Here is a 26,466-nt window from a genome sequence, read left to right as displayed (position 1 = left end):
ATAAGAATTTATAATGATATTAAGTATAATAAAAACTAGCGCTATAAAATATTTTGAACTTATATTTTCAAATTTAAGCAGCGTTTTATATAAATACTGACCTGCCCTCTATTAGTAGAAAATAAAGTATAACCATTACTAACCAACCATTTATTTATCTCTGCTCTTATCATAGTAAATAGTTAAGGAATAAAGATAATATCGAGTTATACATTTAGTAAAACGCTGTATACTGTTATATAAAAAATAAAAATCGAATTTGACACTCAAATTAAAATTATGAGTTCCGTTGTCCATAATAGTGCTGAAGCTAAAAAGGCAGAGAGGCTAAAGAAACTTAGAGATCTGCATATAAAACGAGTAATTATGACATTCATTATTGTTCAGTACAAAATATTTTAATTTTTTATAAAATAAATAAGTCTAAAAAGTCAGATAATTAAAATGTTATTTTAAGCATTTCACTTTTTTATGTAAAACAGTTTTTCTTATTTTATTATTGATATCTGTTGAATAATTAAAAGAGTAAAAGAATCACTAATTAACTCGCCTTAGTACATATACCCCACTTAACTTCAACTAGTATATAAAACAGAAAATATTTAATATTTTTAACAAACTTTTAATTAATTTTTAGAAATATTGTTATTAAAATCAAATTTCTTTAACTATATTTAAAATAATTACTTCTAATCTTGTATTTATAATGTATTACCTTGGGTGTTATTGTTAATTTCCATGTGGAATGAAAGTAGTATAACAAATTTAGATAAAAAGGAATTATTTAATATATTTATAGATTAATAATTCACAATTTTTAATTAGTATAATTTTTTTTTAATAAGTAAAACTAGTTTGATTTCTTTATTTTAATGATTTTTAATTTCAATACATTTAAGTTATTTTAAAATAATTTTAGGATGTAAAATATTGTCTATACAATTCTCATAAAATTATAAAGGCTCATATAAGTTACAAAAAGTAATTGCATATTATCTAGATATTAGAAAATTAATATTGTATAATTTTATATAAAACCTAACAAACTAAATATTTTTGTCATTGACTAATTATTTTATTGCTTAATTTTATTACTTTATAGTTAAATTAACTTAGATTTATTGAATTAAAGGTTTCATTAGCTTTTCTTCTTTAGTTCAATGTGTATTTTTACAAATATTTGTATGCTTTACCAATTATGTATTAATAAAGTAAGCTATTCAAACAAACTTCACTTTTTCAATTTTTTGAATAAATTTTTCAGAATGAAGCAAGAGTTAACAACCACCAAGAGGTAATCGAAGAAGATAAACTTATGAAATTACCATCTAATTGGGAAGCAAGACAAAGAAAAGCTGAATGGTTAATTAATGATGATAAAATGAGAAAAGAAGCTAAAGAAAAAGTAACATGAATTTTTTAATAATCATTTTGTTAAAATTAATGAACTTTAATATTTTTATTATTTTAGGGACAAGATTATGATCGTTTAAAACTTTTAAATATGACTGCTATGGAAGCTGATGCAATTGAAAGAAAAAAGAAACGTAAAAACCCTGATCCTGGTTTCTCTGATTATGAACAAGCAACAGCTCGGCAATATAACAGGATGATTAGTAACATGAAAGTTGATATGGATGCTTACAAAAGACAAAAAGAAAAACTAGGAAATGCCTTTTATGCTGAAGCCAATACATATTTACATGACAAAATAAAAGATTCTAAAGAAGGTATTGATAGAATGGTTGATGATCTTGAAAAACAGTAAGATATATATTTTTAATTTAAACTATGTATTAAAAATTTTTCACTTTAGTTTATTTTTAAATTTTGTTGGATTTTTTTTTTTTCAAATCATTATTATTTAATGGAAAATAAATTATTTTGGTAAACATTTTTCTTCTAGGATTGCAAAACGCCAAAAGTTCAGTAGAAGAAGAACTCATAACGATGAAGCTGATATTGACTATATTAATGAAAGAAATATGAGGTTCAATGCAAAGTTAGAACGGTATTATGGAGAACATACAACTCAAATCAAACAAAATTTAGAAAGAGGAACTGCTATTTAGTTGTAGATTAATTTTAAGATACAATCAATATTTTTGTTTTACTATGTACAGTTAATTGTAACATAACCAATAAATTTAATAAAACAAATGAACTTAAAAAAGAAGTATGTTGTTATTATTACAAATTACTGTAATGATATATTTTAGTTAAGAGATGAATAAAATTTTACTTTTTATTTAATTTTTATGATTTTGTATTAAAAATATTTCTATATCGTACTCTTATCCAATCATAAGTAATTTTGATGTAAGATTCTGATCAACATGAACTTTAAAGAACAAGGTTTATGAAATGGCTTAAAATATTTTTACATTATAAAGGTGTGAAAAAGCTGCAATTTCCTTACAAAATATAAGAAAATTAAAAATTTATTTGTATGGTCTATGAAAATTAACAATAGTCTTTATTTGATACAATATAATAATTTTAAAAAGAAAGTTCTTTTCAACATTTGAACTAATAACTGTATATCCAACACGACCCTAGCATTTAATCAGTGAAATTAAAAGGATAATCTTTTATGTTATTTAATATTTGATTTGCTCTTCAAATTTCAAATATATGTAAACTAAAGAATCCTTACAGATTTATACAAAAATGCAGTTATCAATTTTAAAACCTATTATATACAACTAGTTTTTATGTTTTTTAAAAGTCAAAACAAAACTAAAAACTAATAAAGTATGTCTGTACTTATTTTTAAATAATTTCAGCTATAGCTTAAAACAGTAAAATTATTATAAAAATTGTTAAATTTATGTCGCAAAATGTTATTTTTGGCAAAATAATAACTGCGAATTTTTATGAACGTTGAATGTTTCACCAAAGATTAAAAAAAAATTGCATGATATTTTTAGACATTATGTTATTTTGATTGAGTGTTTTAAGTAACCTTGGGCTAGTTTTTAATTTGTGTCATATGCAAAAAAAATGCTGAGTTCAGGTCCCGTACTTCTTATTTAAACAAATTCATTGTTAATAATGTATGAATATAATAAAAATGGATTTATTCAATATAGTAAAGACATGAAAAATTTTCTAAAGGAAAAACTTATAATGCAGTATTAGTGTAACTAACATGCAAGATGCTATTTAATTTTACAACCTCCAAACCAATTTAATATTAACTTCCTGAAAAAATCATCTGTGAAACTTACAGACTTATGCTGGAATATTTTTTTTTAAAAATATAATGTTATTATAAAGTATACAATGTAATGATGCGTACTAATATTTTTTAATTTAGAATCATCATAAACTATTTCAAATAGATCATCTAATGAAATATTATCGCATATTAGAATCATTTTTCAGTACCGACAATGATTATTGTTTGTTTGTCAATTTTTAAAAAACAGCCTAAACTTGTGAAGGCCAGTATATTAAAGATATAACAGGTCTCCATGGGTATAGAATATTTTTACTCAGTTGATGCTTAAAAAGACAATTAAAAGTTGATGTTCATTGTAATAATAGTATTTAGCTTCAGGTAGATAAAAAAATCAAGATATTTAGTTATTATAAAATATAAAATAATTTTTACTGCCAATAAATTATACTACCTATGCCATATTTAAAAAACGTATAAAAAAGAGTTAACAATATTAATATTTTGAAATATTAGTTCCAAATATAAATAAAATAAGAATGATGAATTTTTTTAAAAATATTAATCTATTCCCTATCTTTAAAACTAGGCTTCATGTATTCTACAATGTGTAGACTATAAAATAGAATTTGCCGCTAATATTATCACTAAAACGCACATGGTTGGGAAATTGTTATCTGTTAACATTTATTTATTTGAATTAAATAATTCCAAGTATAACATTTGAACTAAATAAAGTATTCACAATTATTTTATTTTAATAATCAAAGTTTTTTTGTTTAAAATTTTCATTGGAGTTCATTAAAATTATTTAATAATTTGGCCTCTAGCCAATAAATATGCCACTTGTATTTTCATTAAAATTATATATATATATATATATTTATTTAAATATATATTGTAAAATTATAATATTCTATTCTCAATGTAAAAAAAGATAGGACAACAATTTTATATTATTGATCCTGGAACTACCATAGAACTATGTAAGGTATTATGTTCTTATTTTTTTATAAAATGTTGTGTAATAGAAAGATTTGGCATAAGGCCACATATCTGTTTTAGAGAACTTCTTTAAATCTAAATATAGAACATAGTCTGAATTAACTGGAGAGTGGGGTTCTTCGTATTCATACAGGAAATTTAATACATTTGTATGTCTATACGTTCAATGTCCCGTGGGTGAATGAATGAATTATTCCTTATTAATATAAGGTTTTTATATATTTTTATTTTAAAATGAGTGAAGAAGTATTGGAATCTGTGAAAAAATGTGTTGGTGTCATTAAAGGTGCTAAAAATGATACTGAAAAATTTGCTGCACTGTTTTTAGTCACAAAAACTGTGAAAGCAGAAAAATGCAATGCTCGATCTAAACTAGCATTGTTTGAAGCTATCGAATTTAAATTCATCAAGCGCCTTCTTCTTAGTGATGAAGTTCCTGCAGGTTGCCCGCCATTTGTTTATAAATCTGTAGCTATGAGCATTCTGTCTGCATTATGCAATGTTGAAGAAGTAGCCACCCATCAAGAAATATTACAAAATGTTAGCGTTTTCTTAGAAATTGTTCTCAGTGGTAGTGATGATGAAGATGAAGAAGACGAAGACAACCTTATGTTGATTAATGAAGCATATAAGTGTTTGAACTTTATTGCTCAGTATGAAAAAGGAACAAAAGCATTATTAGATGCTGGTACAGTAGGTAAAATGTGTGAAGTATATTCTGTCAAAAGTTTTCAGACCGATGAGGCATTGGCTTTATTGGTCACAATTGTTCAAAAACATGGACCATCTTCGTGGGATAGTAATATAAAAAATTTTAACTCATTAATTAATGTTTTAGCTGTTGATTTTGAAACTGATCATAGTGAGCGTAAATTTAAACTTTGTGTCTTGCTCTCATCACTTTTGATTAACTGTCCTTTAGAAATTGGTCCAAATTCATGTGATAGTGAAATTTGGCCTTCCAAAATTTTTGTTGGATTACGGGATATTCTCATGAGTAAAATTGTTAAAGCTCAGCGAGATCCAGCTCTCAAGTTAGCACAACATATGCTAACAATATTTGGTGTAGATTGGTCATTGCAAGATGAAACAAAGCCTAAAGCTTTCTTTTTATTGTTGATTCATCTTGCTGCAATTGAGATACGCATGCATTTAGAGGACAAAAAATTTACTGATCAGGTAATTAAATTAAACATTAGTTAAATTACTTATTTTATTATCGTAATATAAAGCAAGATAAATTATTTTGATTGTATTAATTTTTTTAATTTAAAAAATAATTATTTTATTTTGTCTTATTTATTTATACATTTCAATGGCCTATTGAAAGGAGGGTTAAACCCCTTTAAACAGGTGTTATATTTCATATTTGGTAATTTTTCCTATTTTTATGGTATCTTTTCAAATAACAAAAAGATAACTAAAAAAAATAAGATGTTAACTTTGTAAATTTACTAAGTTTAAAAAATACATCATTATTGTGAAACATTTTTATCGTAAAATAAAAAAAGCCTGTTGGTATCCTCTAGAGAGTACTAATTCATAGAGTGTGACAGTTATTTGATACATCTTATTTATTGTGATGCTCTCCTCGAAAAATATGTATAAACCACTGGTACATTTTTAATATTTTTTAGAATTATTTTTTTAATAAAAAACCAAAAATTTTACTCTATTATTTTTATTTTTTAAACATAACATAATAAATGTTTTTAAAAACTATTAACATAAGAAAATTATAAAATATTATTGTAACAAGGTTGATTTTTTTATGTCAGGATACTTTTATCTGAACTGTTTAACAATAATAACAAAACTGTTTTTGATCTTCATTTTTAGTGTGAAATTTGTTGTATTCTTCCATTAACCCTCATAGAACGAAATATTTTCAAACTTGTTTTATAATCTCTGTCATTTTCCCAAATTTCAATATTTTTAGTTAAAAATTTAGATGAAATATCCAATATGCTGAAAAATCTGAGGGTGTTTCTAGATACAAAACCTTTCAGTTACTAATTTGGGATCTATATTTATGTATTTCAGAGGATGCTCCAATCCTTCATTTTGCAAGGTACTCATCATTTAACATTTGGTCTTAGTAGAAATATTTTTATCAAAAATTGCAAAAGTTTTATTTCTTCTGTCTAGTACCAAAGATGTCCAAGGAATTTCTTCATACCTTTTTAGACAGTATATCATTTATCTCTTTATATTTTTTAAGTATTTAAAAAGTTGTAGTTCATTTCTAGTTGAATAACTCCTCTTAGGAAGATAATATTAAGATTTAACAAGTCATTATAATAGTCTTTTGGTTGAAAATTTTCAAGTTGGTTTTGTGCAAAAGTTATAATATCAGTAGAAATATTCTCATTTCAGTCTCAGCTTTTTTTTTTTGTTAATTTTCTATTTATATTACCAATTTTAACAGAACATTCTACTTTACTCTATAAATGAAGAAATTCTCTATCTTCTGGAATGCAAATTTTATCAAAGTCTTAGCGTGAGCGATATCAAATAGATATTTAAGTGACTTTTGTCATTATTTTTCTTTTTGTTTTAGGCCTTCAGGTTTTTTTGCTTTATGTTCCTTGATCTCTTTAGTTTTTGCCATTCTTTAAAAATGTCTTTGATTTTTTACACAACATGATTTTTTATTCTATAGGGTACATTGACCTTTTCCTAAATTTGTATCATGTATGTTGCGATAGAATATGCTGAATCACTAGTATTATATAAAAATTTGTTTATTAACTGTGATTATTACTGTTATCATTAATTATATTGTTTATGAAATTTGAAAATACAATAAATTATAATGACTTTGTACAACCAAAATATTTATCAGTTGGTATCTTTAAAACTTAATAAATTGTTTTTAAAATTTTTCGAGAGTATTTATCACAATAATAAATAATATGACCAAGTGCCCCAACAATATTTTTAAAGTTTATTTTTTAACAGCATCCTAATGTATTTATTTTTTGAACATATGAAAACAATAATTTTTACTACATTATAATTACTAAATTAGGCCTTAGTAAATACAAAAAGATAAAATATTTTCTTCTTATAACATTTTTTTTTAAATAAACAATATTAATTATTCTAGTTTTTAAGTTTAATTAAATCAAAACTTACCTAGACTAGTAAAAATAACTTTACACTATTCACTATTAAAATAATTTCAGCAATAATTCTTTAAATATTATTTCATTTTTTTTTTCAGATTTTAGAAGCAGAAAATTTACTTACTCCATGTTTCACAATATTGGAAATATCACTTGCTTACCTTGCTACTGATGTATTAGATTTAGAAGAAAAAGAAAAGCAACAAACTTATACTGCACTCAAAGGTGCATTTTCTGCAGTATTGAATGTATTGAAAGCTCTTTCTGTCTCTAAAAAGCCTTTGGAAACTAAAGTTAAGTGTTTCATTTGTGTTATGCTTATGTCACTGTCAGCTTGGTTAGCACAAGAAACAGCATCAATGAGACCAGCTGTGAATAATATTTTGCCATTTGCTTTGCAAATAGCAAACGAATCTTTTTATGCTTACCGTGCTAGGTACATATCAGAAAATGTAAAGCCGAACCCAACATTAGTAACTGATGACCCATTAAGTTCAGTAGATGTTTTAAGGGCATTCTTACCAGCTCTATGTCACATAGCAGTAGATGATAAAGGTAGAGAAGTGCTTATAAAAACTAAACAGGATGAGGTATTGTATGAATGCTTAGCTTTCCATTGGTCTATTGCTCACTATAAAAAACCTGTGATTCCTAAATCTGAAAGATTAAAACCAAGAGGTCCAGAACCTGAAATCCCTGAAGCTCGTTTAAAAAAAATGGCTGATTCTCGTGGTGCTATTATTAGTCTATGTAATACATTCATGAACATGTGTGTGCTAGAAGGAGACTTTGTAAAAGGAAGTCCTCTGTTTTTAACATTGATGAAATTTATTTTTGATAATCTACCCGAATTGAAAAATAATCATGAAAATCTTGTAATGTATGGAAATTTGGCTGTGTTAGGCTTGTTGCTTTTAAAATTGAAGAGTACTTATATAAAAAAAAATGACTTCTCTATTTGTCGCTACATTCAGTCAACTATTCGATTTTTGTGGGATGCTTATAGTTTGGATGAAAATAGTAGCAGTAGTTCACGTTATACTTCTGGTCAATTAGTTGTAACAATGACATACAAAGAATCATGGATGGAACTACAAGAGTTGTGGTTTTTGGGTATGCAAAATCTTAGTGGTATTTTGACTCTTGTTCCATGGATATCTGAGTTTGCTATTGAAAGCGGATGGGCCGAAGGTATAATTGAAATGCTAGTCAAAATTAAACCAAATACGTTACCTACCAATGTAAAGTATGCTTACGAAGATTTATTGTGTCGCCTTATTGAGGCTAACAGTGAATTAGTAGCAGTATTGAAAAAGAAAGATGCTATTACAGCATGTCGAGCGCATAAATTTATGGAGTTAGGAAAAAAACTTTTTGGAGAATAAATGTGTGATCCAAACAATAACTCAATGATTTATAGCATTTATAATAAAAAAATAAAATTTAAAAGTTTCTATTTTTATTTAATTTTGTTACATTTATATTTTCAATGTACATCCTATAACTAATATGTATATGTCAATTGAAAATATTTATGAGTTTGTATTAAAATATCATAAATCTCTTATTATTGAAGAAGAAAAAATGGTTAAAATTACTGATTAACTAAATTTAAAACTGACTTGAATATCATTGGCACTCTATAACTTTAAGTTTAGAGATTAATACGTTTGAGTTTATTCTTATTTAAAAATTAAAATTATATATAATTATATTTATAGTTAAATTATAATTTTTAGTATGTTTTACTTATAATTTTGTACATTTTCTTATTTCAAAAAAAAAACTATGTTACTTTTGTTTTCATTTCAACATTCTAATATTATTGTTAAAAGTATTCTAACAAAAAAATTTTTTTTTTATTTATTTATAAAGTAATATAATATGAAGTACATTATATTACATTGAAATTTAGCTAAATTGTGCTAATTTGATCAAAGTAAGTGTAATACATCTATTTATTATTATATACATTGACATTTTAATACTAACTTGTTTTAAAAACCTTTGTATTAATACTTGTTACGAAATATAAAAATCAATATTTTTGAATATCATTCGTTTTAAGTTCTCATAATTTTTAAAACATTTAAACTATGTTTAAATTCAACTCTAGATTACAAAATAATCTACCCAAGCAGGGCCGCATTTAGGAATTTTGCCGCCCCCCAAAAAGTGTTGGGTTGGGTTTTTTAGTTGAGCAAAAAAAAAGGTCTTCAAAACAATTTCCCTTGTTTACATTAGACATCAATGGGACCATGGGTGGGGGGTCCAAACCACATAGACCCCCCATAAATGTGCCACTGCCTCCCCTACCATTATTTTAAATCATAAATTTTTTTTAAGAGTAAAAAATTGGCCATTTGATAATTTATAATTGAATTATTTTACAAAAGTTTAGGAATATTAACAATAGAAAAATTATTTATAAATATAATTTATTAACATAACAATAGTTAATCAATAAGCAAGAAAAACAATTATAATTTTTTTCTACTTTTAATACACGAAAATTTTTCAATTACCTCATCATAATTTATTTTAGATGCCAATTCACCTTCAATTGACAAAAAAGCTAAATTATTAAATCGATCCTCAGACGTACTAGATCTTAGATACGATTTAATTCTTTTTAAAGTTGAAAAAGATCTCTCCGTTGAACAATTGCTTATGGGTGTACATAGCAACATTCTCAAAGACATATCAATATAAGGATAAATGCTTTGTAAGTTTTTCTGTCTGATAAACATACAAATCTCTTGAATCGCTTTTGGAATACCATCAGAAAGGCTTTTTAAATGTTCTCTCAAATGTAAACATTCATTCACAAATGGAGGTTCTAAATCAATTTCAAATTCTTTTTGAAGTTTCGTAATAGTTTTAAATATTTCAGGTACTGAAATATTTGTTAACTGCAAAAAAAAATTATAGTTATCAAGAAGAAGACCGTATGATTTTTTTCTTTTTTCAAGTGCAGCTTTAATTTTATCTAACATGACAAAATAAGTGTCAACTTTAAAAGATTCTGATTTTGTAAAGGTAACATCTTCACCTGATCCTTCATCAAGGCATGTTTTTTTCTTTTGTAAACGTTTTTGGTCATTTTTGAAGTGTTTTACATTAATTTTTTCAATTGCTTGAGATTTTAAGTTTTCGTAAGCCTTGTCAGATCTAAAATCTGTTACATAAGTAATTAATGAGTTATAAGGTTCTACCACAACACCTAAATCAACATTGACACACTGTAGCTTTTTACTAACAGCATTAAACCTTTGTAAAATATTACCCTAAAATATTGATAAAAATCCTATTTCTAAAGTGTCTAGTTTTTCTTTTATGCCTTTAGTCTCAAACTGAGTATTAGGTTTTTCATTTGCATTGCATTCAAATATATTTAAGGAATTCATATTGAACTCCAATTTTCATTTAAAGATCTTAATTTTGTGAAAAAATGAGACAAATTATTGTGTTTTAACTTTCTTAGTATTCTCATAATAATCGACTATCAACGGTCGACGACATCCACAAAACCAGTTTAAGGGAGAAAATATCAATACTTTGTTAAAATTAGATAAAAACATGAATCAAATAAATTGATGCCTACTTTCTTTATAGTGCTGTTGATTATAAATATTACTATGTATAATCAATGCTATTATTTAACTACTAACTGCAGTCTACGTTGTTATATAGCTTTGATATATCTTCTTTTACATTTATATCTTTGTACACGTTTTAAGTTGGAAAATAATAAAGTAATATTTTTTTTTAGAAATAGGTATTTTTGTTTCATAAAAATAAATTGTTCTGTTAGAAAAAATTTTAAATTAAATAAAAATAATTAATTTTTAAAAATTGTATACCTATTAAGATTTTTGCCGCCCATGGCAAATGCCTCCAATGCCCCCCTAAATGTGGGCCTGTACCCCAAAAAAGTTTACTTAAGTAAAAATAAAATACAAGTTATTAAATCCAAAGTACCTTTAAAAATGCGGCTAGTAATATAATTTTGTTATTTGTTAATATTATTAAAGATAAAATGTATACATTTTCTGATAAAATTACATGAAACTCTAAATTAAATGATTATTTATAAAAATATTTTTAAATTTGTTGAGCTGCATTATTCCTCCTCCGAATATATCTATTATTGAAAATTCTTAATTAATTACTGAGTTAAAGCCTATGTAAACAATTATTTATTTATTAATATAAAAATTTCGGGGTCTGATTAAGGAGGCAACATGACCCCCGGACCCGCGAGTAATAGGGGTCCACAAAGAAAAATCACCTAGTCTATTTCGCTTAATTGATAAAATAACTTGAAAAATTCAAAGTTGTATTATTATTGATATTTTTAGTACCTACAGTTTTTATCTGTGTTGTAATAAAAATATTGTTTACAATTTTTAGGGGATAACTTTTTTTGGGACCCATTCTTATTTGGACCCAATGGCACCAAAAAGATATAATCCAGTCCTGAAAACATTGTATTTATCAATTTTTAAAAGTAATTATGTTAGGTTGTTTGCTAACAAATAATTGGACGAGAAAGTTCTAAATAAAATTTGAAGCATCACAATTTTAGTGAAGAACAGTACCGCTGATTTTTAACTATTTACTATATATTATGGATCTATAATTTAGGTAGATAGTAGTAAATTTGAATTAATGATACAAAGATAGAATTGATTAAATCATAATTTAATTGAAGGATTCAGTGCAACAATTAAACAAGTTCACTTTTGTAAATTTTCAGGAGAAGAAATATACTGAAAAATTTATAATTAACATAATGACAAAACTTCTTTTTCCAAAAATATTTCTGCGAATAATTCCATAAAAACCCGGTTTTTGTATTAAAACAGCATAAAATCCATGATTATTCAAAACTAATAAAAAAATGGACTTATATAGTTTTTTTAATGTCTAAAAAATAATTCACTTGGGACTTTTACTAAGCAACAAATTTATTTATTTTGTTATGATTGGCAGAAAATATCATAAATAAATTCCTCTTAAACAGGATAACTTGAGTAATTTAATTAAAAATATGTTAAAATGTGGAACACAAGAAAAATTGTTGCCGGCATTAAACAAAAAATGGAAACCCATCGAAAAATGTGACAGAACAAAGATATTGCATTTACGCCGTCCTTCAAAAATATCCAAGCTCATAGATTCTGTGCCTCTACCCAAATCCAGACCAATTAAAGACGCCTTACCTAATTGGGAAATTCGAGAGCTTTCCCAAAAAATTCCTCAGTATCATGGACCTGGTCCGAACGGTCCTATAAACTTTCACCGAGGTATTATTGGTCATTATCCATGGAAAGTGGCTACAGGTAAATTGAATTTTTCTTTGGATGATCCGTATGGAAACGAAGTGTCTTATTCATATAATCCACTGCACGATCCGCATTTAAAACGATGGATAAACATTGAAAATAATCGAAAGTTTCTTATAAAACAAGGACTTATAACAAAAGATACTGAAGTTATTTGTAGTCTCAAAGAGTACAATGAGTACAGGAGGTTTCTTTGGCGCGTACATAAAGATGAAATCAATCGAAAAATTAAAGAGGAAGATGAAAAAAAAATTGAACAAAAAAAAATTTCTAATGCAATTAAAAATCATAAGAAAGACATTGCGAAAAAAATGGCTCAATTAAAAATCTTAATAACTGAAAAGAATCTAAAGGAAAAAGTAAGTACTTGAGTCAATAAAGGTCATAAATTTCTATAAGGGTCCTACAATAAATATGTGATTCTTTAGGATTCCTTTAAATTTAAAAAAAATGAAAAGAAATTTGGCAAAAAAAAAAAATTAAATCGTTGGGTAAAAAAACCGTTTAAAAAAATAGAAACCTACACGGTTTACGGGGAAAAAAAAGGTGGCATTATAGATCCTTCCAATTACAAAGGAATATTCATTAAAGGTTCTCCTGAAGATTTCATAGTGCTGGACTTCTATAAATATTTATTTAAAGAGCCAACTCGTGATTTACAATCAAAAAGTAATTGTGTACTGAATAATAGTTAATTATAAACTACATTTAAAACAATTTTACAAAATAATAGTAATATAAAATTTAAGATGTTAATAAATGAGTTTTTAATAAGTCTGTTGTAATAAAACATATACCAAAAAATACAAACATTATGTAATTGTGAATTCTGTGTTAACGCTTTTATCTTAAGTTTGGAACCTCTAGGGTGTAAGCTTGCTATTTTTATTTTTATATACATATAAATTATAAAAATGTATTTATTTTAAAGTACAGAATTTTTTTAAGTGGTGAAATTCAGTCAATTTATGATACAATGTATGTTACGCAGTTTCGATTTGTGAGAAATAAACAATAATTAGTGCGAGTGTAGGATAACGTACACTGACATGTCACATAAACAGCTCGTTTGAAATCAGATTATGAATACAAAGAAAATATCTGTTTGTGTTCTAATAGTATGACAAAATCAGTAGGTGTTTAAGGGTTGTATTCATTCAAAAATACTTTCAAAAATGACTATTTAATTATATTTGATATTTTAGTTGTAATAATTATTTTTTTGCTTATTAAAATTTTACTAAATAATGATGTAGAGCAAAAAAATAGATATTATTCCCTACCACAAACAATATTTTGCGGTTGCACCACTGGATGAAACTACTGATATGATGAGAATTCTGAAAACAAATCTAAATTAAATATAATGCCAATTAAAGATTAATCAGTTACATTTTAAAGTTTTGATTTTTTCAATCCCCAAAGTTTATTTACAAGAAATGAAAATTTTCTAAAATTAAGCCTATATTTAAGAAAAATAATAATTAAAAGTAAAGCAAATACATCACTTAGATAGCACTCATGATGCAGTAGCTAAATGTTGCTGTTTTTTTATGTTAAATAGTATTGCTTATCAATGAAATACTGATATTCTCGTCGCCGCTTTGTATTATCAGTCCACTGCTCAAAATAATTTTTTATATCTTTTAAATTAGACACAGGACTTTCAAATAGTTGAAACTATGTTTTATAATAATATAGCAATATTCAGCTGATATGGATGAATTATACATGAAAGACGCGTAAGTGTAAAAATATTAATTTTCTATTTATCTGCATGTAAATGATTTTAAATTACTTTAATAAATAATTTACTGTAAAATTTCATTTTGTTAAATAATTTCTATAAATAATAATATCCACAGGTCGGTTAATTCTGTTGTGCCTAGTATTCAATTACCTTCAAATATTGTAAACTATAATCCTGGACAAATATATAAGCTACTTTATTTTAAAATAATGTTGATATACAAATACTAATTTTTTACTGTTAACACTATCCATAAATAAATAAGTCAATAAAAATAACTTTATACTATTTCACAGTTACCTCTTCCATGCCAAATAACAGATTTAAAACAAATAAATTTCGTTTTAACTAATTAAACATTTTTTTTTAGTCAATTAAAGCCACTTGATGATCCAAAATATTTGATAGAAAATGCTTACTGTTTCCAGTATATACGAGATAATAACACAGCAAAGGAATGTAAACCACAAGTAACAAAAAAATTGTTTATAAATATATGTTGAATTGTCTTACATTATTTGGATAATTTAAATAGTGGCTTATTTAAAAATTTGACATGGGGTTTTACAGGTAACTTTCATAACATAGTGTAGTGGATAGTTTCGCCCTTTTTATGATCAAATAATTAAATTACCATAATTTTATGTCAATTAAAGTGGGTTTAGCTCCATAGGACCTTCTCCATAATCGCCACTGTACTTGAGTTATTAATTTTATTTATAATAATAATAGACAAATTTTAAAAGTTCTTTTCTAGTATGCAGGTAATTTATTTATCATAAACCATTTAATTAATCGAAAAATTAAAATAATATTAATAATTTATTTATTTCAATGTTTCTCTTAATTTTTCAAATAAAAATTTTATTTATTTATTTTTTATAAAATAACAATCATTATTATGTTTATTCCTATAAGAGTGTCAACTTTAATTTCTCAAATGGTATCACTCCTAATTAACTAACTTATTTAATAGATACCATATTTATATCTAGGTTAGAGAAAAAGTATGATCAGGAAATGTTTAGTTATAAAAATAGAAGTATCCACTGTTCACCTTCCAGTTATTACTTTAAATTGTTAATAACTTCTGAAATACTGGTCCAAAAGTTGTTATCGGCCAGTCATTTTTTAACTAGATCATAATCTATTAAATAAGCTAGTTAATTATGAGTGTTACCATTTGAGAATTTAAATTTGACACCTTAAGGTATATGGTATAAGGTATATGAGATTAACATAAAAAAAAATGTTATGATTGAAAAATTGAGAAAAATATTGAACTAAAAGAAAAATATTATTAATATTTTTTTTATTTTTCGATTAATTAAGTGGTTCATGATAAGTGAATTACTCTGTATGAGTTAATGTCAAATTAATTTAGTTGGGAGAGGAATTAAAAAACAAAATAATCAGCCCAACATAAGCGACAAGTTTATTCCTGGATGGAGGTTTTATTTCCATTAACCAAATGTGTTACAGTTGTAAACAAGTACCATTAGTTATGAACTATTAGCTTTTATGACTGTAAGTATTATGTTCAAGATCAGTACCTAATAATAAATCTATGACCTAATACTTACTCTCTAAATTTAACATCTGTACTAATATCATGATATTTTCTGACCATAAAACTACCTGATCAGTTTTGAACATGTATCTTATTCTGAGACTAAATCTCTATCATTATATGAGTAGACTATATAAAAGTAAGAGTGAAAAAAGATAGTCAACAGCCAGAATTTAATTAATAACAAGTATTTTTATTTATGATTGTATAAGTAAAAATATGTATTTCATGGCCAAAAATAAGAATGCAAGGAACAAATTATGCTAATAGGTAAAAAGTATGAGTTGTAATACATAATATATATTACAACTAATATTTTTTATATTATATGGTATACATTATATACCATCTGTTATCTATTATCAATGTATTAAATAATCATCTAACAGCTTAGATGAATTAAAGATTAAATAACAGATTAAAATAATGTAGAACTAAATGGTAACTAATTAGTAAAATTAGTGTGCAAAATACAGAAAAAACTTAATGCTAGAGTATGACTAACAGAAAAAATCAGTGAACTAGTGTTACACGTAACAAGTTAAGTGAGATTTAAAATGAAAAATAACAAAGAAACTGTTATTTGATGACCAAAAAAGTGAAGTAAGCCAGCAACTAAATCCATTCGAACGTTCAATGGCTCCAATCTGGACAATGACATATCATTACTGATAGGGCCTAATAATGTGACCCACTATTGAGTGATTCATGCAAACAAAAATCTTTTGACATATTGTTAAAAGAAATCAGTTTGGTGAGAGTTGAAAAAAAGTGTTGACAGACAAAAATCAAGATATTTTTTTATATAGTCCTTATATTTATATTATATATAAATATGTATATTTATTAAGGTGTTCAGTAAGTCGGTTTTTACAAACAACGAGAACAATATAAATCTGTTTCCTTACTTACTGAACACTATAAATAGACTATATAGTTTATAGTAAAATTTATTATTTATGATAAAATTTGATAATTTTTTTTTCATACATAAATTAACTAATCCACAAAATATTATAGAGATTTGAATCCATATGTTTATCATTCTAGATGTAAAATTGTTTTAATATAACTTATAGTAACGTGATCTCTTCACTTTTATTTCTTAAAGATTAATTATAACATTACATTTTTATAAAAATAATGTTATAAATATTATGTATATGTAAAAAAATAGTATAAAATCATATTAGTTCATAAATATACATTTTTAGGGGAATGATACTTTTCAATTGACAAATCAATTTTTATTTGGTTTACATATGCCTCCACATTATTCAGTGTTGAGTTATTCTTTGATGGATAAGTACGTAAGATATTTAAAAAAACCAAATGCATCTACATCAAAATCATTTAAAGTAATAATAAAAAAATGTCTTTTTAAAAGTCATGTAGTTATTGCATTCTTTTTAGTCTTATGCTGAATTAATAAACCATGAACAAGATCTATTTATACAATGGCTCTCAGCTAAATGGGAAGAAAGTTTGAAGTATCGTCGTTTAGAAATCAATCCGAATGTTGATAAATATGTGAACCATGCATATAATGTAAGAAATTCTCATATTAATAAATATTTTGGCACTGCCTTTGGTCATGAGAGGCTTTGTTTGCTGAATGAGAGATCAGTCAGTAATTGGAGTTGTCATCCCTCGCTCCGACCATTGACTAATTAGCGGTCTCAGAATATTCATGGTTAAGAAATCACCCTTTAAGAGAACTCCTATTGCTCCTAATAAATGCTGGAAGAAATTACATGCCATTTTTTTTAAAAATAGGCGTTTTTAATTTTTTTTTTATATTTATATTAATTACATTGTTTTCTAAATTTTAGCTAAATAATAAGGCAAATAATTATTTCAGTAGTAAAGTTCTATAAAAGCTTAAAATTATGAATTTTAGTTTTTGGTAAAGTTAAGAAAAATTTATCATAAGATAATTACATTGCACTACAATTACTACTTAATTTTCAGCCATTACTTTATGGTCTCCTAACATATAATAAAACATTAATTACCAATTAAATATAGATAATGTTGGACTTTAAAATTACAATAATTTCTAAAATATTTATTTTTTAGGTCTAGTCCAAAGTGTTACTCTAATTTATTTTACTACAATATCATTAATCTCACTAGCTTATATATTAGAAAATGTCCTTATTAAGAAAATTACTGGATAATAACAATTTTTGTACCTTTAAATTTTAGCAATAAACACCAAATTATTGAATAGTTATGATGTACAAGTTTTAATTATTTTTCATCAGACATTTTTCAGCTGCACTAAAATTGGAAAGAATGATTTTAAAGTTGTTATTAATTGTTTTTTATTTATTATATAAGCTAGTAGAAATATATCTTACGTTATTATTAAAAAAAAATAATGTTGATACCCTTATAAGTATCTAGTTATTTAACAAAACCTAAGAATAAAAGTTCCCCTTTTTTAGAAAAATAAGTAAAAATAAATTGCACTGACATAGATTATAGTATTTCTAGATATTTTGGTTGATAAAATTTTAAAACACTGTTACTTATAATAGAGAAGAAAAATGTTATTTCATATCCTATATAAATTTAATTTCAGGGATTTAAAATTAATTTATTTTATCAAATTAGATTAATAACTGATTTTTTTTTTTCTAGTTTATTAATAACTATCTTAAGACCTATTACAATGGAACTTACATATCCAAAGTGAAAATTGATTTCAACAAAGATGAAGAAAAATTTGACAAATTAGAAATGACATTATGTGAACATTTAAGAAACGCGGTAAATATTTAATATGAATCGATATAAAACAAATCAGTTCAAGAATAAAAATGTAGTTTATTAATAGTTATCTTAATTATAACTTTAAAAATATTTAAATTAATAAATAGTAGTTAAAGCTTTACATTACATAAATATATTTTAATTAAAATCATATTACATTATTATTTACAGAATTAGTTATTTTTACTTTTATTAAACACATTTACTTAATATAAGTTTAATAGGGTATTTTGTAAGTTTCTAAGGCCATTAAAAGACATAGCAACCTCCCCAAAGGTTTGGTTTTTATAACCATTGATATTCCAATACAAGTGACTAGTCAGTTGCTAGAAAGATAGATGGTGACTCCAATCATCAAACTGATCCCTCACTTGGCAAATGAGGCCGCCTATGACTAAGTGTTAAACCCAAGGCAGTGCACATTAAGCACTGATGTGTTACCGACTTGGTCGCATCATCCCTCAATTAGGATATACATATAATTTTTACATAAATATGAGGAAAATTCATCTTGTCTTGTTCTACTTTGGTAGAATTCAGTACTTTTATTTAGAATTTTGTGGGAAATCATGTAGGCTAGTTAATTTTAATTTTTTTTTAACCCAAAGAGTTATTATAAAAAAATTGAAAAATAGTTCTCTGTTTTTACACTTAAATGAGTACAACTTACCTATCTGAAATAACAAATAAAGTTAAATCTTGGATAAGTATATATAGTAAATTCTTCTTATATTGTACGTTGTTATGTTAAAATTTTCATTATCACAAACTATTGAAATCCCTAAGTATTAATATTATACACTTTTTTATACTTTCATAACTTGAAATTTTTGATATCTTTAACTTTTTCCTAATTCTTTTGAGATAAGTTTATTTAACGAGAATCTACTGTGTATTTTAGCTTTGATGCGAAGCGGAGAAAGTATTAATTTTACTATGATGTGTTTTTTTTTAATTTTTTTTTTTAAGTCTGTTGCCACTTTTTCTCAGCTCTCGCTGGCCCAATTTCTTTCAACAATACGTCAAAAGATCACAAATCGTATCTAGTTGAAGACATTACCCTCAAAAATTGAAAAAAAATCCCTCGTTCCCCGCAAATGGGGGAAATATCCAAAAAAATTACAAATTTAAAAATCGGTAAATTTTGTCACTTTTTTTTCTTAAAACTTCCATAACTTTTTGAAAAATCAACAAATCAACATAATTTTTTTTTATATTGAAACCTTAGATATTTCCCTTTCATTTGATATCATTTTTTTGAAAATCTAACACTTAACCTGCTCATTGGAAGGGATTTAAAATAGCAAATTTTTTACAAAAACTAACTTATTCAACTTAATTTTTGAAAATGTTCCGGAAATACTGCGTCCTTTAAACATATATAAAATTAAAGCTTATTCTATGTACTATAAAATGAAAAAAAAAAAATTTGTCCCGACACTTTTCCTTCTACATTTAAATGGCTACCATATTCAAAAATATGCTATTTTAACAAATTTTTTTTTTTTAATTTAACACTATCTACAGATTTGCATCAAAGCGTTTTTTATGATAGTGAATTTAATCACTGTCAGAAATCATCTATACTGGACCCATCTATGCCACGACCCCACTGTGCTGTTTTAAAATAGAAAATGATTTATCTATTTTTAAATAATTATAAAATAAATCAATTTCTTTTTTAAATACATTTATTATATTTACTGAATGTTTTTTAGTTAAAACTTACATTAATTCTATTCTTATAAAATATAATATAATATAATGTTAAAAAACTTAGACCCTAACACATTTTTATTAAGCATATATAAAAATTAATTATATTGAGTAATTTTTTTTATCATAACCAACTATATTTAATTTTAAAATATATATTAGAATAGCTTAATAATGTATATGTTTCTTGTTTGATAAGTTATTTTTTGTTCTAATAAGTACATTTCAATTAGTTACAGGAAGAGTACAGCTAATTTTTTCCCTAAAAGCAATATTCTTAATCTTTTAAATTCCTCTCAGAAAATATTTTTTTTATCCTTCAGAGATATTGTATGATTTGCAGCTGATCAAACATTATTTGTAGTTAACCTATGATTTTTATAATAAATATAATTATTTTTAGGACTCAAAGTATACCTCAGCTGATATACCTAATATTGATATCACAAATTTTGATTCAAAAATATCTTTCAAGAATGGTAATTATTCTACACCTAACAAAGTTCCTTGTAAGTGAATTAAAAAAATATTTTACCAAGAAAATTTGTTGAATGTACATATATATTAAGTTTTCAAAAAATTATTGACTGAACAATATAAACATTTTTATTTTCAAACTTAAAGTAATATAGTTGGCTACTCTTGATATGTAGTGTGGTAAAATATAATACCATAGCATCTTTAGCATTTATGAGAAAAACACTTAAAAAAAATATTATTTTGTGGCTCTAAAATAATCCCATATAAGTCCTTTTTTTTATTGCATTCTGATTTTATTAATTGAGATACAGCCCAGATGAATTTCAGTCACCCATATGGAAATACCTATGCATTCATAGTCGAAGAATTAAAAATATAACTTATTAACTGTTCTATATCAAATTTTTTTATAATATTTATTTTTTACTTATAAGTAGATTGTTTAGTTCAAACTTTTTGTATCTATTTTATTTATGTAATATTAGTTTCTGTGTATTTGTGTTTATATAATACAAGTGTAATTAATCATTTTGTATAACTAGAAGAATGTATGAAGTAATTACTCTGTTTAGTTATTAAAGATGAAGTCTGTTGTGATCTATCAGAAAAACATTCTACTGAAATTAACATTTGTTTAAGTAGCCTTAAAAGTATAATGAATCTAGAAAAACCTAATAGTTTATGGCTATTACCTTTAAATATTACGAAAAATGGTAAATTTTCATTTTTATTTAAAATATTTTTTTAATTAATTTTGTTTTTTTCGTTTACTTTATACTTTTTAGATAATCAAAAAAAGTTGTTTATTGGAGGTGCTTTGTCAACTGGCCATTTTTCTCATCATGATAAACTTAGCTTTTATTTAAGAAAAGAAATAAAAAAGATATTTAGAAAAAGGTAAACTTTTAAAATATTGATATTTTCACAATTTTTTTTAGCAGAGGCTAGTGTTATATTGTTATGACCGAGTTGAATTTGTTTTAGCAAATCTAATATATCAAATACTGAAAATGTTATTGATAAATGTGACTACAACTATGACAAATGGTTATTAGCAGCAAGTAATGGCAGTTTAAATCATACATACAATGTGCTCATTCGAAACAAACCTCACATCCAAGTAAATAAACAGTTAAATTTGAAAACTATTTAATCCATTAAATTATATAAGTGTCTTGATAATCAGTAGCGCAACCAGGGAATCTTTGGGTTCAGACCTCCCATTGACAAAATCATAATAGTTCAAAAGTTATCTTGACATCTCATACAAAATTTTTAACTGTACTACTGTTAATAGTTGTAAAATTGAGTTAATCTTTAAAATTTAATTTATATTTAAACAATAATCATCAGATATTTTTTTAATGGCAGGTAGTAAATAATGTAACCAATGAACGTAATGAAAAAATATTAATTCCTAAAGTAGAATATCAACCAGAATTTGGTTTTGAAAAAATTAGTAATGAAGATCTAGCTGAATATTGGACAGATACATATTTTAGAACGCCAAAAAGCAAAGCAACTCTTGGTAATTTATAATTAACTTGTTGAAATTAATTTAATCTAAAACTGAAAGACTATGCCATCACCAAACCATTACAGTTAAATAAGTCTCATATTAGTTTTTTATTTTCAGTTTGATAAACTTGTAGTTATTATTTTTAACAAATAATATAATTTTTATAACATTACGAAAAATTTTAGTTTCCGTACAGTATAACATGGATTTGATGATGTTGAAAGAAAAAACAGCTGATACTATTTCAATTAAATTAGATGAGATTAAACATACCTTATTACAAAGACTTGTGTGGACTTTTGAAAAACTTAAACAATTAGATGTAGGAGAGTATGTTTTGTTACATAATCCTAAAAAACCATTTTTCATTGAAATATATCAATTATCACCGTGAGTATAAATTGTTTTTTTATTATTAGTAAAAAAAAAAATAGTTAAAAATAGTTTTTTTATTCTAATTACTTAAAAGCTGTATTTTATTTTTTGTTATAAATTATCTTTTTAATAAATGAGTTATTTATATATAGTAAGAATTTTCTACTTGTTAATATATTAATTACATCTAAAAAAACGGTAGCACAGTGGGGTGGCGGCATAGTGGAGACNAAAAAAAACGGTAGCACAGTGGGGTCGCGGCATAGTGGAGACATTGCATAGTTGGGTCCAGTATAGATTTAATCTGACAGTGATTAAAATCACTATCATAAGAAACGCTTCAATGCAAATCTGTAGATAGTGTTAAATTAAAAAAAAAAAATTTGTTAAAATAGCATATTTTTGAATACGGTAGCCATTTGCGTATAGAAAATAGGTCGTTGGGACAAATTTTTTTTTTTCATTTACCTAAGGTTTCAATATAAAAAAATATTATGTTGATTTATTAATATTTGAAAAAGTTATGACAGTTTTAAGTACAAAAAACATCCTTATAGAAGGTGATTTTTATCGCAAATATTACATTTTTTTTTAAAATTTCGAGAGCCATTTGCACATAGTAAATAAGATGTCGGGACAAATTTTTTTTTTTTTTATAGTACATAAAATAAGCTTTAATTTGATATATGTTTAAAGGACGCAGTATTTCCGGAACATTTTCAAAAATTAAGTTGAAAAAGTTAGTTTTTGTAAAAAAGTTGCTATTTTAAATCCCTTCCAATGAGCAGGTTAAGTGTTAGATTTTCAAAAAAATGATATCAAATGAAAGGGAAATATCTAAGGTTTTAGTATAAAAAAAAATTATGTTGATTTGTTGATTTTTCAAAAAGTTATGGAAGTTTTAAGAAAAAAAAATGACAAAATTTACCGATTTTTAAATTTGTAATTTTTTTGGATATTTCCCCCATTTGCGGGGAACGAGGGATTTTTTTTCAATTTTTGAGGGTAATGTCTTCAACTAGATACGATTTGTGATCTTTTGACGTATTGTTGAAAGAAATTGGGCCAGCGAGAGCTGAGAAAAAGTGGCAACAGACATAAAAAAAAAAATAAAAAAACACATCATAGTAAAATTAATACCTTCTCAGCTTCGCATCGAAGCTAATAACATAAAAACTAGGTTTCTTTTGAACTTAGTAATATATTTTATTTTATTAAAAAAAACCAGTGTGTATTATGAGTATACGCGGATGAAGTGAAACTTTTTTCAGAGTCATTCAACTGATAGAATATTATGTTTATATTGGAATAAAATAAAAAAAATGCACCTAAAAATTTTATTTTCAATTGAAATTAATTTAATTTATTACTAATTTATAACTGAAATAACTAATGTAAATTTTTGATTGGACATTATGAAAGTATCGTGTAAAATTTGCATCTATTGTGATTTTTATATTTTTTTACACTCAATTAATATTATTTAAAATTAAATTATTTAATGCATTTTAAATAACATTATTTTAATTTTCAAAAATACTAGGCAATATTATATTATAAATTATAAATTTATTACTTACTATTATTATTTATTTATAAAAGTATAAATAATATTTATTTTTATTTATATTATATATATATATATATATATTTAATTTTAATTTATTGATATAAATAAATGTAATATCTAAAGATTTAATTATTTTATTTATACTAATAAAAATAATTAAAACATAAATAAAACTATACAGGGTATTTCACTTATTATAAACTACATATTTATATTGAGGTAAGAGTACGCCCGTGAAATATCTGATTTTTAATATAGTAGCACTCACTCTTCACCTCCAGTCGTTACTTTAAATTTTTTATAACATTCGAAATACTGGTCGAAAAATTGTTATAGATCTGTTATTTTCTTAATTAAATAATTATATATTGAATATGCTAGTTAATTAGAGGCATTGTCATTTGAGAAATGAAATTTGACCCCTTTTATGTAAGAACATTTATTACCACTTATATTATACATGTTTTATTTTCATTTACTTTTTTTTTCATAAAACATATTAATATTCATAACAACCTTTATAATCTCTTATTAGTAACTAAAGTACGCTATTGTATATGTCTCCTACAAATAATTAAAACTCATTTAAGGACATAGGGACAATATTTAGGCAGACACCAGGTTGCTTCCGATTCTTGATTTTAGATTTGATCAAATGATTTAAAATATATCTAGCGGTATTCAAAAAGTATTCTACTCAAGTATGTAATATAGTTCAAAATAATATTACTTTTTCACCATATTAACATCTTCTAGGAAAAAAAATGCAACTAAATTTGTTTTTAATTAAAATTTTTATTTGTTTGTTTTCAACTAATTGTAAATGTTTTATTTTTTTTATTAAATAAAAAAAATATTGAATTATTACTTTTTGGAAAGGAAGTATGAATATGTTGTCTTATATGAGGTGTTTAATATTCAAAGGATATAAATACCATAAAAAAATAATTAATTGTATCGTTAAACTGAAACTACTTTAAATTAAATTAATTTTTTTTAGTTATGGTGGTTTCAATTTACTTAACATGTATTTGGTATTACAACAGGCTGAAGTATCTAACTCCTTAACTTGGATTCAAATAGATAAAGAAGTTATTTGCCCTATTCATGAATATTTTAAAGTTGCACCTTGCATGTTTCGACCTACTCCAATACCATTTAAAGTGGATGAAATAAGTAAGTTACTTAATAAAAATTTATTTTTTGTGTTTTTATTTAATTTAATTACTCTGATTAACTCTTATTACTTGTAGATAAACAAGTCAGCAAGTTTAAAATGGCTATAGAAAACAAAGAGAAAATTGAAAAAGAACGGTTAGCTTTAAAAAAAAGAAGAAAAATGGAGAAAAATAAAGCAAAAAAAAAATTGCAAAGAGAAAATGATGTTTTTTATCAAATAAAACAACAAACATTAAAAACTGATTGATAGAAAATATATTTTGTGATAGTTAGAAACTTTTTGTTTTCTATTAATAAAATAATAATTATTCTTTTCTTCTTTTTCTTCGTCTTAAACCCAACTACTTGGTTTCGGCCAATTATTTTTCTTTTTAAATATAATTTAACTAAGATCGGTCTAGCTGGGGCTCTCAGAGCCTTTCAGTATGTCTTTAAGAAAATGAGGTATTATATGGTCATAAGGTCTTCTATCATGTCTTTGCTTATTATCACTAATTTAATTTCACCTACATACTGTTCTCTTTTGTCAAACTCATACTCTATATACTCTGTATTTATCCTAATTATTCTTAAACCCTTTTCTTCAAGAGCTGATCTCCACACTTTTAACCTTTGATTAACTTCCTCTCTATTTTCTCCTATTAATACTATATCGTCAGCGAACATGCACCACAGCACCTCTCCTCGTATTTCTCTATAGTAATTTCATCTATCACTATAGAAAATAAGTAAGTGCTTTAAGCAGAACTTTGGCGCACTCCTACTCTTACCCTAAAAGCTTCTGTTACTTCTACCACACTTTTTATCCTAGTACAAGTGTCATCATACATATCTTCTGTTATATTAATGTACCTTTTCGGGAATCCT

The 26,466-nt window shown here is 24.8% G+C and overlaps 4 protein-coding genes across 7 annotated transcripts; all 4 read left to right on the top strand.

Annotated features, from left to right (window-relative positions):
• The first annotated feature begins 184 nt into the window (after window positions 1-184).
• LOC126899035 (pre-mRNA-splicing factor Syf2) lies at window positions 185-2,253 on the top strand. Its single transcript, XM_050673540.1, has 4 exons — window positions 185-360; window positions 1,265-1,405; window positions 1,472-1,764; window positions 1,907-2,253. The coding sequence occupies exons 1-4, from the start codon at window positions 280-282 to the stop codon at window positions 2,070-2,072; spliced, it is 681 nt and encodes a 226-aa protein (XP_050529497.1). The 5' UTR covers window positions 185-279; the 3' UTR covers window positions 2,073-2,253.
• Window positions 2,254-4,110: 1,857 nt separating this feature from the next.
• Window positions 4,111-8,776, top strand: LOC126899026 (neurochondrin homolog). Its single transcript, XM_050673510.1, has 2 exons — window positions 4,111-5,365; window positions 7,413-8,776. The coding sequence occupies exons 1-2, from the start codon at window positions 4,421-4,423 to the stop codon at window positions 8,697-8,699; spliced, it is 2,232 nt and encodes a 743-aa protein (XP_050529467.1). The 5' UTR covers window positions 4,111-4,420; the 3' UTR covers window positions 8,700-8,776.
• A 3,455-nt stretch (window positions 8,777-12,231) lies between these two features.
• Window positions 12,232-13,795, top strand: LOC126899034 (uncharacterized). The gene is made up of 2 exons (XM_050673539.1): window positions 12,232-13,021; window positions 13,091-13,795. The coding sequence occupies exons 1-2, from the start codon at window positions 12,368-12,370 to the stop codon at window positions 13,355-13,357; spliced, it is 921 nt and encodes a 306-aa protein (XP_050529496.1). The 5' UTR covers window positions 12,232-12,367; the 3' UTR covers window positions 13,358-13,795.
• Window positions 13,796-14,208: 413 nt separating this feature from the next.
• Window positions 14,209-25,914, top strand: LOC126899028 (uncharacterized). 4 transcript variants are annotated; one of them, XM_050673523.1, is made up of 14 exons: window positions 14,424-14,527; window positions 14,783-14,882; window positions 15,797-15,939; window positions 17,197-17,340; window positions 17,396-17,530; window positions 18,629-18,757; window positions 20,880-20,985; window positions 21,529-21,669; window positions 21,742-21,853; window positions 21,941-22,076; window positions 22,328-22,484; window positions 22,661-22,865; window positions 25,421-25,596; window positions 25,674-25,914. In XM_050673523.1, exons 3-14 carry the CDS (start codon window positions 15,934-15,936, stop codon window positions 25,844-25,846), a joined length of 1,620 nt encoding a protein of 539 aa, XP_050529480.1. In that variant the 5' UTR covers window positions 14,424-14,527; window positions 14,783-14,882; window positions 15,797-15,933; the 3' UTR covers window positions 25,847-25,914. The 4 variants fall into 4 exon arrangements, 3 of the variants coding, with proteins under 3 accessions (XP_050529479.1, XP_050529480.1, XP_050529481.1); XM_050673524.1 differs by having other exon boundaries at window positions 14,461-14,478; XR_007702465.1 differs by lacking the exons at window positions 14,424-14,527; window positions 15,797-15,939 and adding an exon at window positions 14,209-14,404 and having other exon boundaries at window positions 25,467-25,596.
• The last annotated feature ends 552 nt before the right edge of the window (window positions 25,915-26,466 follow it).

Source organism: Daktulosphaira vitifoliae, unplaced genomic scaffold (assembly GCF_025091365.1).
Source record: "Daktulosphaira vitifoliae isolate Bord-2020 unplaced genomic scaffold, ASM2509136v1 Scaffold_2, whole genome shotgun sequence".
Taxonomy (NCBI): domain Eukaryota; kingdom Metazoa; phylum Arthropoda; class Insecta; order Hemiptera; family Phylloxeridae; genus Daktulosphaira; species Daktulosphaira vitifoliae.
The sequence above is the reverse complement of the archived record's forward strand: the minus strand, read 5'-3'. Positions and strand labels throughout refer to the sequence as shown.